Source organism: Vulpes lagopus, chromosome 1 (assembly GCF_018345385.1).
Source record: "Vulpes lagopus strain Blue_001 chromosome 1, ASM1834538v1, whole genome shotgun sequence".
Taxonomy (NCBI): domain Eukaryota; kingdom Metazoa; phylum Chordata; class Mammalia; order Carnivora; family Canidae; genus Vulpes; species Vulpes lagopus.
The window spans coordinates 91,429,440-91,442,298 of record NC_054824.1 but is presented as its reverse complement, the minus strand read 5'-3'; the positions used below and the strand labels follow the sequence as shown (position 1 = coordinate 91,442,298).

The 12,859-nt window shown below is 40.3% G+C and overlaps 1 protein-coding gene across 8 annotated transcripts in view; it reads left to right on the top strand.

Moving 5' to 3' along the window:
- BBX (BBX high mobility group box domain containing) overlaps window positions 1-12,859 on the top strand; it is a 271,785-nt gene that overhangs the window by 248,886 nt on the left and 10,040 nt on the right. For 6 of the 8 annotated variants that reach the window (XM_041743843.1, XM_041743854.1, XM_041743861.1 and 3 more), the window contains 4 exons: window positions 1,241-1,330; window positions 2,701-2,760; window positions 10,079-10,276; window positions 12,461-12,647. In XM_041743843.1, the coding sequence (XP_041599777.1) occupies window positions 1,241-1,330; window positions 2,701-2,760; window positions 10,079-10,276; window positions 12,461-12,647 (535 nt within the window). The remainder of the gene's footprint in view (window positions 1-1,240; window positions 1,331-2,700; window positions 2,761-10,078; window positions 10,277-12,460; window positions 12,648-12,859) is intronic. The other 2 variants (XM_041743893.1, XM_041743902.1) reach the window with 2 other exon arrangements.

Below are 12,859 nucleotides of genomic sequence, written 5' to 3'. Positions count from 1 at the left end.
ATACAGTGGAATACCATTCATCCTTTAAAAAGGAGTGAAATGCTAATACATGTTACAACATGGATGAGCCTTGCAAACATAATAGCAAGTGAAAGACTCCAGATACAAAATCATTCCATGATTCATTTACATGAGATTTCCATAATAGACAGATCTTGGTAGAGACAGTAGATTCGTGATTGCTTAGGGACAGAGGGAATGCAGAAATAGGGAAGGGTGATAGCTAAAGGAAATGGGGTTTATTTTTAAGGTGATGGAAGTGTTCTAAAGCTAGTGACAGTTGCAGACATATGTGAACATCAAAGCCAGTGAGTTGCATACTTTAGGCAGGAAATAAATAGTTTGTCTTGGTCAGGAGGGCATGCATGTGGATGCAGATACCGGCAGGAGGGTAGTTAGAGCAGAGGTGGCTTATGGAGTCTCTAATTTTTTAAATCCTCATGTCAACTCTTGGAGTTAGGCACTATCACTATCCGCATTTACAGATGAGCAAACAGAAGTTACATAAAACGATTTGAGTCAGTTACACATAGAAATATCAGCTAAGTATAGAAAGAAACCTGCTTTGGGGAGGTCAGTGCTGCTGTTGGCATTTCTGATTGGGTGATTGAAAAATCTTAGTTCTGTTTTCTTTATCTGAGAAAAACGAAGATACAATCTGAGACTTCTCTCCTTTCCCACCCCCCCCCTTTTTTTTTTTTTTGGCAAATATTTTTCTATTTTTTTAAAGCATGTTTTCTTACTGGAATAACCTCAGCAAAGGCTAGAAGGCTCTCTGATGCTATCAGGCCATTTTTTGTCCTGAAAGTGCTATTCTTGTTATGAAAACCAAATTTCTCAGAAGAAATGCTCCTGCCATCCTTTCCTTCAAGAAAACTGAGGAATCTAAATAAAGTAAAATTGCTTCTTTGTTAAAGACTGCAGCTTCTCTGCTGTTAATGGGTTGTGGTCTGTCTGTGGTCACTCAATCTGCAGTTTCTGCTTAGAGAGTCCCGACCCTAACGGGGGCTTCTGCCCAATACACTTTCTAAGGAAAATTAAACTGGGTTTTAAATTTAAACCTAAAGAAGGGCGCTGAGCACTAGTAGTTAGATGAGTAAAGCTATGCAAGATGACATATCTTGTGACTCAGTTTGCTTGTACCGCAGGTGGGTGGAGGGTGTAATTGTTTAGGAACACACAGTATTGTTTTATGAAACACTGTAAATTTAAAATATATTTATATTAATATTGTCTGTAGGTCCTTTCCAGTCTCAGAAAAAGAACTTATTCCACAAAATTGTCAGCAAATATAAGCACAAAAAGGAGAAGCCTAATGTTCCGGAAAAAGGTATTGGTGCCTTCCATCCTCCATCAAGGTTTCTTGGCCACCTCCATTGTGAATTCATCTTTGAGTACCGCTTCTGTGCACCGCCTTTGCCTTTTCCTCCCCTTGGCTTGCTTCAGTGTCATCGGCTCCTAATGCAGGCATATTCATTATTTCCAGACTCCGCAGCTAATTGCAAAGAGATCTCCTTCACTTGGATTCCCACTCAAATCCCGTAATGTCTCTATTTTCAGAGTTCCGTATGAATCCTAAAATTGCTTTGTTTTCATCCATATTTGGTGCATTGTGTAACTTAGTCTTCTTGAGCTCTTATACACTTATTTTCTTTGACTGTTCTCGTTTTTCCTCATGTCTGGCAGCCTTCAAACCAGGACCACGTTTTCCTACCTCCTGAAACCTTAGGAGTTTCCTGTTTGTATGAAAGTGCTACCATTTCTGTACTTTCTCTGACCCTTGAGGATTCTTGTCTAGGAGGATTCACTCCTTAGTCATAACCTGTCTCTTTTTTCCCAGTCTGTGTTACTTCATTTGCCAGGATCTTCCCACCCCCTTCAGCCACATAACTTATTTCCAGAGGGCAATAGAGATGCATTGCCCTCCGCCAACTCTTCGCTCTGAGCATCTATCTTATTATTATGATTTTGATGGGCCCTTGAACCTCTTCAGGGCTTATCTGAAGATTTCCTTCTTCTCATAGTTCAGGACTCCTATTCTTCTTTCACATAAAAGATAAATCTCCCCATCTGATTTAGTACAGCCACATGTCCCGGAAGTTGGGCTTTCTTTAGCATCGCCTTGCATGTTATGTCGTGACTACTATGAGCCTACTCATCCATCCGATGCCCATTCCCATCCTACTTGCATGGCCAGATGTGAAGCCTTTTGTGTTTCTGGAATGAGGCTTTAAATACACCTGTCTTCCATGTGTAGATATATGTGCCTGTATGTTCCTGTATGTAACCTTTTACTTAATTTGGCCTTTATTTTCACCTCCACTCCAGCCTCTTAGGTTTGTTTTGTATGTTAATATTTTTACCCTCCTTCCAGTAGAGAAACCTCACCCTTTGGGTAAAAATGTCAGCTTTTAGCATTCCCTTTTAACTGATCTTCAGTTATCTTAACTAAAGTCATAGAAATTATCCAATAGTGTATTTCATATAAGGCAAATTTGTTTCTTTTTATCCATATCCTGTATAGCCTGATTATTTTAATTGGCAAATGCCATTTTGAGAATTAAATAGTTAAAATAAAACTCTGCTTCATTTGTGTGATAATGTTTCATATATAAGCTGTTTTGTGTATTGTTTTCTTTTTCTAGTGTTATGTGTCCTAGAAATAAGAGTTTCACTTTCTTTCTCTGTCGTTGCTTTTAGGAAGTGGGGATAAATGGTCAAACAAGCAACTCTTCTTGGATGCCATTCACCCTACAGAAGGTAAAAGCAGCAGTATTTTCTGTATTTCAGGTAGTCTGTGTTGGAAAAGCTTAAAAAGGCATAACTTATATAGGTTCACCCAATAGCACTATACCTGAGAGCTCATAATTTGGTTGTTTTTAATTATTTTTTTTTCAAAAGACTTATTTATTTATTCATGAGAGACTCAGAGAGAGAGGCAGAGACATAGGCAGAGGGAGAATGAGGCTCCCCACGGGGAGCCCAGCATGGGACTCGACCCTGGATCCCAGGATCATGACCTGAGCCAAAGGCAGACGCCCAACCACCGAGCCACCCAGGCATCCCTGGTTGTTTTTAATTTCCAAATCAAAACTGACAGATTTTTGACCCTGCTAAGGGTCAGGCAGTGTGTTGTATGGAGCTTAATTTGTCAGAGGAGCACTTATAACCTTTGACAAACTTATAACTAAAAATATTGCATTCATGTTGCAGGCAGATGCTTATGGGAGGCAGAAGAGAGCCAGCCTGGAGCTCTCCTGATTGGTTGGTTGGTTGGTTGGGCATGGGCATGTCAGCAGTGTTCCTCTCATGAGCTTTCCCTCAGCACACCTCCCAGTACCTCTAAATACATTCAGATGGAATGCTCCAGAGGCTTATGGATAACCAGGAAGAAGTTCCATATTGACTAGCATAATGTTACGGGTCCTAGGTGCAGGTTTTACTTCACAATTTCCTACAGCCATATTTGTTTGTGATGTCTACCTAATTTCTGTTAAATATTGAACCCTCCAGTGAGTGCTCATTATTTCTGTGACATTTAAAGGGTTGTCCTCTTACCACTGATTTCTCTTTTTTTTTTCCCCCATCATAACTATTTTTAAGGAGCTGAACTGTTTTGTTTTTTGAGGATTTTATTTGTTTATTTTAGAGAGAATATGTCTATGCACATGAGGTGGGAGGAGCAGAGGGAGAGGGAGAGAGAATCTGAAGCAGACTCCACACTGAGCTTGGAGTCCCATGTGGAGCTTGATCCCACAACCAGGAAACCATGACCTGAGCCAAAACCAAGAGTTGGATGCTTAACTGACTGAGAGCTACCCAGGCACCCTAAGCTGAACGTTTTTATAGTCCTTAATTAGCAGTTGCTTCATTTGAAAACTAGAAGCAATCTTAAAAGTCACTGAGTCCAATCCCTTTGATTTACTTACAACCCAAAAGGGGATCTTATTGCAGAAGACCATGTCTCTTGCTTCCCAAATACACCTTTGTTCTTTTCCTGAAAGGGAGACAAAATTTAAAATGCACATTTGGCCCAAGTCATTTATCCAAAATACTCATGAGTTAGATATTATCAAAAAATACTCAAACTTGAGTTTATAGCAAACATGAAATTGTTTTTATTTGGTAGGCACTGCTCACAACGAGCCAGATGTCTGTTTTTATGTCATTGCACTTTTACAAAAAATGCCAGCAGTATATCTGTTTTCTAGCCTGTTACTTCACATTCAGAACCTCTCCAGAGGACTGTTTCTGCTGTTAGCTGGCAAAGCCAAATCTGAATTGTTGTGCTGTTCTCAGCATTAAATGCTAACATCCAAAATGTGATATATATATATATTAGCTCTTGTGTATTTTAAAGATATATTTTGCACAGACTTGTTAAGTGTAAGGCACTGATGAACAATCAGAAATCAAAGAGGCACTTAAGACCATATTTACTCTTTATCTGAATTGATACTGTTCTAAATGTTTTGTTTTTTAAACAACAGAAACCCTGTCTCATGTAGAACCATGGTATCATCACACGTGCAGTGAGGTAGAAAGAAGGAATCAGGAGACCTGAGTGTCGGTCTCAGATCTGCCACCAGTGAGCAGTTTACAGTGGGACAAATTGTGTTTAACCTCACCAGGTTCACTCTCCACACATGTACTAAGTGAACGTGTGATGTGTGTGTTGAGGGATGGGGTGAATGGTGGGGAGTAGTAAGACAGCAGCCTCAAATGTCATTTCCCCTCTCACACTTGCTCTTAGTATCGTGATTTGTTGAGTGGGTGGGGTGATGCTGGAAGTAACCTTATTCTGCAGCCCTAATTTTGCCCTTTAGGGGGCAGAAAAGTAAATCAATTTCAAGTCTTCTAGGCTATCCCAAGGGTTTAGTGGAAATAGAGTTATTATTACTGGTGATGTTAATTATATTATATATTAGTAATGTATATGCATATGTTACAAACTTTGAAGAATATGTGCTAAAGACTGCATGTCTTTAGGTGTAGAGTGCATATTAATTTCATGTGGCCAGGAATAAAGGAATGAGTTTGTGCATCAGAAATTACCAGTAATTTAAAGTGATCTTTTTGGCTCTTAATTTCCATACCATCCCCTATATTTCCTTATTCAGGTGGTGACTTCGTGACCTAGTAAATTATCTAGGCCCTTTACTGCATCCTCTCTCCCCTATGGCTTAAGCCTTACCTTGGAGAACATATGTAAATAAGGAGAGAGGACGAAACCATGATCGCAGTGTTAAAATGTACAAACCATCCTGGGCAAAGGTTAGACAGAAATCATTTGTAGCTGATGTCTGTACTAGAAATGTTGTTCCCACTGAGACATTTCACTCAGCTTCCTGTTCCTGACTTCCGTTAAAGGGATAACTTCAAGTTCACTATGCTTTCTCTACACCATCCTGAGTATAATTGGTTTGCAATTCATTTTTTTCCCCAAAATACTAGAAATCTTTAGGTGCTTAGTAATCACATCTGCAGTTTAAATGCTAAGCTTATAATCTGTTTTAAGCATTTTTCCCCCATGCTTTTACAATTCAAAATCGCTAAACCATTTCTTGAAACTTGCAGATCACAAAAAAAGATTGCCTCTCAGCCTAGAATAAAGGTTAGATTTTCAGATAAACCTACATGATTTGTATCTGCAACTGTGTTTATCTTTTCTACCAGGTTATGATGTCCTATGCTCATGCTTAAGCTGGTTGTTTCTAATTGTAATAATAATGATGATGATAATTAATACTTAATATTGCTGTATAGTTTCTAGACGGCTTTAACAATATTTTTTGAGAAACTAATCTTGGCAGGAGCCTCAGGGAATTCAGGAGGACTTATTAGCCCCCAAATACATGACGAGGAATTGAAGCCTGACCAACATAAGCAGGAAGAAAAGAAACCAGCACTCTTTCCACTAAAGCACATTGGCTTCTTACAGTTTCAATTTTTCAGGCATATCTGAGTCCCTTATTTGGCTCAGATGTCGCAATTGTAAGTGGTATCTTAAAGGAAAAAAAACAAAACAACCAAAACCTTAGACTGAGAATCTTCAGAAGATTAGTTCCTTTGCGGTATATAAACCTAATTACAGAGGAGAAAAAAATCTGGTTTATAGTTAGATTTTCAAACATGATCCATAACACTCAGACTAACCTTGATGTCTTTTCTCAAGTTCAAAATAGTTGCCATGTAACTTCAGCAAGGTCTCCTGGGGTCTTAGATAAGGCTCATTCATTTGATTCTTTTTCCTGTGTTCCATTCAGCATCTGACAGCATTTTCAGCTCAAGAGAGACCAACCAAAGGCAATGAGATTCCAGATTTGGCTATAATAATTTCCGTGCAAGTTTGATTCCCCTAGTTGGAACGTGAATTCATGACTCTGGAGCGCTCTAGTGGCCTCCTGGGGTTCAGTACAACCACAGTGCTGCTATCTCAAAAAATTTACCCCCCATTTTGGGAGCAGGGTTTGGAAAACAAGGCAGTCTCTTATTGCCACATTCCTAGTGTTGCTCCAGGAGTGAGCTCACATTATCTCTCTCAGATGATATGCTCCAAGTGTGTTATGATTATCGTGGAATATAAAAACTAGCCCTGTGGACTTGTTTCGAAGTACTTGGGTAGGTTTGTGTGTTCAATTACAAGCCGAAGGAGAAATGACTAATTTGTTTTTAGAGGACAAAAGCTTTTCTTTTCTCACATTTCCATTAGTTTGGCAGAGAGTGGGGGGAAAAGGAACTGACTTGCTGTCTTGGTGCTCAGCTTCAGACTTTTTTTTCTCTCTGAGCTTTTTCCATTTTCTCTCACCACCAGGCCTTCCTTTGCTTTGCTAACGTTGCTTGACTCAGATCTACTATTGCGTCCCAGACAACCACTTCTTTAACTTAGCATTACCTGTCTCTCCCAACTGTCTTCGGATAGGGTCCTGTGTGAGTGCTGACCTGAAGGCTGCCGTTGGTCTTGGCCTCCAGGCAGCACAGGATGTTCTGGGGATAAAAGCATGTTCTGCATCAAAGCGTGGGGCAGACTCATTCTTACCTCCCCTTCCAAATTCTGGCGAGGTCTCATTATGTCCCACTTTCAGATGTGGACAATCTGCAGGCCCCAGGATTACTTCCTGATCTGGCAGTTACTTTAGAGGAGACATCTAGAGGGGTGGCACTGCCTCCTTTTCAGTGACTTATGAGAATCTGCAGTGTATTCCCACATTTTGCCGCTTCTACTTGGTCTTCAACCTGATTCGCTCCTTTTCTCTCTCCCAGTACACCAGCTCTGGGACTTGATTGCTGGTGTCTGTTGGCCAGCCTGCCTTCTACACCCTGCCTTCTACACCCTTGTTCCTTGTCTGCTGGTTTCTGGGTTTCCCCTAGTCCCAGTCTGCTCTTAGGCCTTAACTCTACCTCCTTTTTCCAGTCTCTTTGCAGCCGTCCCCTTGGCTTCTTATTGGATTTTAACTAATTCATCTGGAACGCACAGGAAACAGAGCAACCACTGAAAAGAAATGAGACCACTTGAAGGCTAACCAAAAGCAAAAACTAACAGTCCTTGTCTAGGGATTCCCTTGCCTTGAGATTCTGGAACTGGCTAGAGGCTGGCTGGGACCCTAATTCTGGGCTGTGTGGCAAATGAAAAGAATTTGGGGGTTGATGGCTCCTTTAGAGCCAATCTAGTCCAGCCTCTACCTTAACATGAAGAAACTGAGACCCATGGTCCTGCAGTTAGTAAGTTAAAAAGTCAGGAATAGAATCTAGGTCTCTCTGTGACTGTCATTTCCATTACCCTGTTGTCTTTGTGTAGAAATCAGGTCATCTTTTCCTAACCCACTTGGCCTTTTTTTTGACCTCCTGGGTTCGTTCTTTCTGTAAGCAGCTCTTCTGATGTAATTCACCCTTCATCTTTGGAAGCCTGCTATACCCTTATTTCCCAAGTTCTAGATTTTCCTAGGAAGTGGAAGAAGAGGGAATAGGTTAGTGCTTTTTCTAGAAGGGCCGTCTGTAATGTTGTGATCATACTAGAGAGGTGATTAAGATCCCCCCAAATAATAAGAAGGGACAACTGATGGATCTGGATAAGAAACTAGAAATTTTGAAGCTTATGAATATTTTAATAGAGGTTATTTATGCTCATTGTAAACTCATATTCTGGCTTCTTTATACCTATCGGATGCTTTGAATTTCAGGGCTAATGCAGAGTCATGAAACTTCTTTGGAGTGTTTCTTAACCAAATTATCTTTTATTTCACTGGCAGCTTTTATTGAAGTTTAAACTAAAAAAAAATCTTAAAATACACACCAGCCCTGGCTATGTTAAGCTAAATATCAAAGTATAAATACACCAAGACTGTTTCCTGGATACAGATCTACAATTTCAAAGGAGCCTTTTTCCTAATTTTTGATTACTTGTTTGAAAAGATACTTGGAAATGTTGCCAAGTAGTTTCTTTTAAATAACTATTATCTTAGGCCTGTCCCTCTAAGCCATCTATTATGCTATATTGAGGTAAGGCCAAGCCACAAATCACGGTATGATTCCTGCTTTACATCCTTTTTCTGGATGTAATTGAAATGATTTCTTGCTTGTTTTGGAATGGGAAGTCTGCAATCAGTCTCTTGAGGGCAGAGATGTTATGAATCGTAGCCCTCCTTTCTCAGGGATACACCTAACCTCATTAAAAACCTAGATTAAAATATTTTAAGTGAAGCCCATGCAAGAGTTTATACCAGCATGTGCATTTTTTCACACCCTGAGTTATTCTCGCTCTGTACTCTCCCTCTTATTTTAGCTTTATCTTCCTCTTATGCGATAGCATTGTATTTCCAGCGTCTCCCCTCAGCTCGGCCTTGCAATCAGTACCTTCAGTCATCCCCGTGGACCCAGTGTGCATGGAGTGGGCCTTGGCCAACCTTGATTTCTCCAGCCACACTCCCCTCTTTGTCAGAAACTATTTCTGTGCCTGTGTTAAGAGATTGGATGGTTTAAAAATGGAAGGATGCCTCTTTTCCCTGCTGAATGGCCCTTAGGCCATGGGAATTTTTTTTTTAAAGTAAAAAAAAAAAAAATTCCAGTTACTAAATTTGATGACATGTATATATTCTTAAATGCTTAGTGTACTCCTATCCACATATACTGGTCTTACTTTTAAATTGAGTGTGGGGAGAATGAATTCCTAAGGAAATGAGTATATAAGAAAAGATAGAAGCATCAGCTGTTTGAACCAGGAGCAAGTATGCTCCTTATTCTTGACACAGTGACTCCTCAGATAGAAGTGTATGCTGTTAAATGATTCACTGGTATTACAGTTAGAATTAAGATACCTAATACCCTTCCTGGAGCCTTGCTGGCCTGTGGTACTTCATTATCTCACTAAGCACATTCACTTGGTCCTAGGAATCAGTGAATGGGAGAGTGTTTCCTTACACGTGGGCATCACACGTGGACATCACACGTGAGGCCAACACACATTGTGACCAATGGTCTGGTCTTTCCTGAGCAGTCAGTATGTATAAAAGAAGTCCAAGCCTCACAAACAACTTCTTTTCTAATCAGTCCAGCCTGGTGATTGAAAGCAAGTGTCCCAATGGTAACAATAAATTTAAGAAGCACATATTTAATCTCTGTGTCCTCAGAAGAGAAACTCCTTTTATCATCTTCCCCAGACCACCTAGGTGGACAGGAGGATCTTGGGCAGGGACCCTGGCCACATGTAGAAATTATGGGCTGTTGGGGCACAGTCCACTCAGATTTGCATACACTGTCTTCCCCACCAACCTATAAGATATCTAAACACTTAGAAAATGTTATTCCAATGGCCTCTTGGTTCAGTACTCTGTTAAAAGAGAGAGGGGGCATCTGAATCCTCTGTACTTAATTTATCAAAGCAAATATAAATATATTGGTTTAAAATTATGGTCAGTGTTTTTTTTTTTTTTTTTTTTTTTTGCCCATCAGTACTTTGAGAGCTCTAAATCTCCGTTCACCAGTCAGATGGGTCAGGCAGTGAGAAATGTTTCTAAGAGTAAGAGCAATGTCTACGTCTTATGTTTTTGTGTGTAACTATATATGATCTGTCCTATTTCAGCCATATTTTCAGAAGACAAAAACACCACAGAGCCTGCTCATAAGGTTAAAAATGCCCTATCCATTCCCAACACTCCAGAGCCAACAACAACGCAAGAACCCTTGGTGGGCAGCCAAAAGAGAAAAGCAAGGAAAACCAAGATCACCCACCTTGTCAGGACAGCAGATGGCCGGGTATCACCAGCAGGAGGTACTTTGGGTAAGGAGAAGGAGCTTTGGATGAGAGAGAACCAGAGCAAGGTGATGACTGTCATGGCCACGTTGGCCAGCAAATGACTATAAGCCAAGTGTGGGTCCTCACTGAAAAATGGGTCTGTTCCACTGGTTTGGCCATGGTAAGATTTCTTTCTCTGGATCTCCTGGAGAACTAGTTTTCCACAGGCTCCCAAATGTACAAAATGTACACGTTTTAAAATCCTAGCTCTTTTTCCAAGAGTATTCTTAGAAAGGAAAGGTAATTTTTAGGACTGTGTGTTTCTCCTTTTTCTCAGCATGCACAAAAGCAGTCTTCATTAAGTGAATTCCCAAGGATCCTAGACTTTTAAAAATACTAGATGAATCAGTGTTTCTTCACGGTTCACTGTTCAACTCACTACAAACCATATTATCAAGTATTTAAACCAATGGATTAAGGAACCTTAGAAAGCATCCAGCACTTTCCATAAAGCTAATTTTTACCACGGAGGGAGCCTGAGAACGCTTCTGGATTTCTTGAGTTTTCTGGGTTTATCTTTAACCAAATCTTAACTTACAGTGAATTTCTCTATTTTCAGGCATGGCCTATCAACTATTTGCTGTTCCTGTTGATCTCTATGGCAGCAGAATTGCCTGAGGGGCCCAAGTTAAGGAGTGGGGTCAGAGTAGCTCCTTCAAATCTTAGGGTGCTGCACCAACTAAGCATTAATGGTCTTTCAGCACCCCGGGCATCTCATTCCATCAGCTTTGAAGTGCCCCTCCCCCTACCCTAATCCAGTTTCCAGAAAAAGGTCACAGGTCCATAATGAGTTCTATAAATTGGAAAAAGTGTTTAGAGCAGAAGGGGGAAAAAAAAAACAGTGAAAGACAAACCAAGAAACAGACTCTTAACTATAGAGAACAAACTGATGGTTACCAGAGGGGAGGTGGTAGGGGGATGGATAATGTAGGTTATGGGGATTAAAGAGTATACTTAGCATAATGAAATGATAAATCAGTAAAATTAAGAACAATGATTAAATGAGTATATTTTGAGTAATATTTATAAATACCTGATTTAGGTTAATCTAATAGCAAATAAACGTTCATTGCTGAGATAGAATAGGAAGACAGTGACTGAGTTTTGTGCACATTTTGTGTTTAGCATGTATAGATTGATAGAACAATAAAGCATATTAAATACCCCCATTTTACCCTGTTATATAAGAGATGACGCTCAATGAGGTAGGATTTCATTTTTGAATACATTGAACTTTTAGGTACAAGTAGGATGAGGACTAGAATTTAGTTTTCTTGATATTTAATCCAGCAGGCCCCTTGCTCTTTCTTTCCCACTCTGGGTTCTGTTCTGTGATTTTGATTTTATAAATTGTTACAGCCTCATTTTCTCATAGAAGGAGTGAAAGATCTTAGAAATATTACCTTCATTTAGAAAAGCACATAGCACTCTCATATTCTAATATATGACATTTACAGCTTTTATCACTTGCTTTTCTATACTTAAAATGTTTTAAAAATCATAGTAAAGATTCCTCTTCCTTTATAATGGCTATGTAATAAAGAAAGTGTACTCATTTCGAACAGGTATATTTTCATAGCATTTTAGCACCTCTTCCTAAACACCAGATGGCCCTTCGTCTTCATCTTCCTTCCAGTAGGTCTTCAGAGCAAAAATAACAACTTGGGATCTCTCTGGGATTGACTGATCTTACTGGTGGGATTGGTGCAGGCCATCTTGAACGCTGGTGTCACAGCATACCAAATGGCCAAGTTGCCATAGCAGGGCATCCTACAGCTTCATTAGAAATGTTTCCTCAGTTGGGTTTTTAGGGGCCTTCTACAGCAGTCACAGGCCCCTTTGCAAAAATCCCATCAGTTTTATTTTGGTCAAGGCCCATTTCCCCTCTTACTCTGAGACTGACCTATTCTTTGACCTTGGATAAAACACAGCTTCTCTTCCACTTAGTTTCAGGGCATAACACTGTCCATAGTTGCTATTGAGCTTAATAAAAGAGTTTTATTACCATGGGAGAAGAGAATCCATAAAAGCCTTGGTATTCGATAGATGACAAAAGTGAACGAAGAATATTAGCTCATTTCACATTGTCTGGCACAGAGTTTTTTCTCTGTCCCTTCTCTGGAGAGAACACAGTGATCCTGTTGTGATGAATTTCCCCTTTCTTTACAGACGACAAACCAAAGGAACAACTGCAGAGGAGTCTCCCTAAAGTGAGCGAGACCGGCTGCAATGACGAATGCTCACACAACCCCGAGACCGCAGAGACTCGGAGCAGCACTCCGGAGATGCCAGCCGTGTCTGCGTTCTTCAGCCTCGCCGCGCTGGCCGAAGTGGCCGCCATGGAAAACGTGCACAGGTTAGGGGTGTGCTCCACCACGACGTTGGGGGGCCTACTCAGCCTTACCCCCTTGTGCACAACAGGGATAGAGAGAGCAACATGGAAGCTGAATCATACTTTCTGACGTGATTATTTGTGGTATTTTTCACAATGCTTTGCGGTTTACAAAACTCGGTTCAAGAGCAAGTTACATGACAGGTTATAAAAATGTGCATCCTAATTAGCAGTGT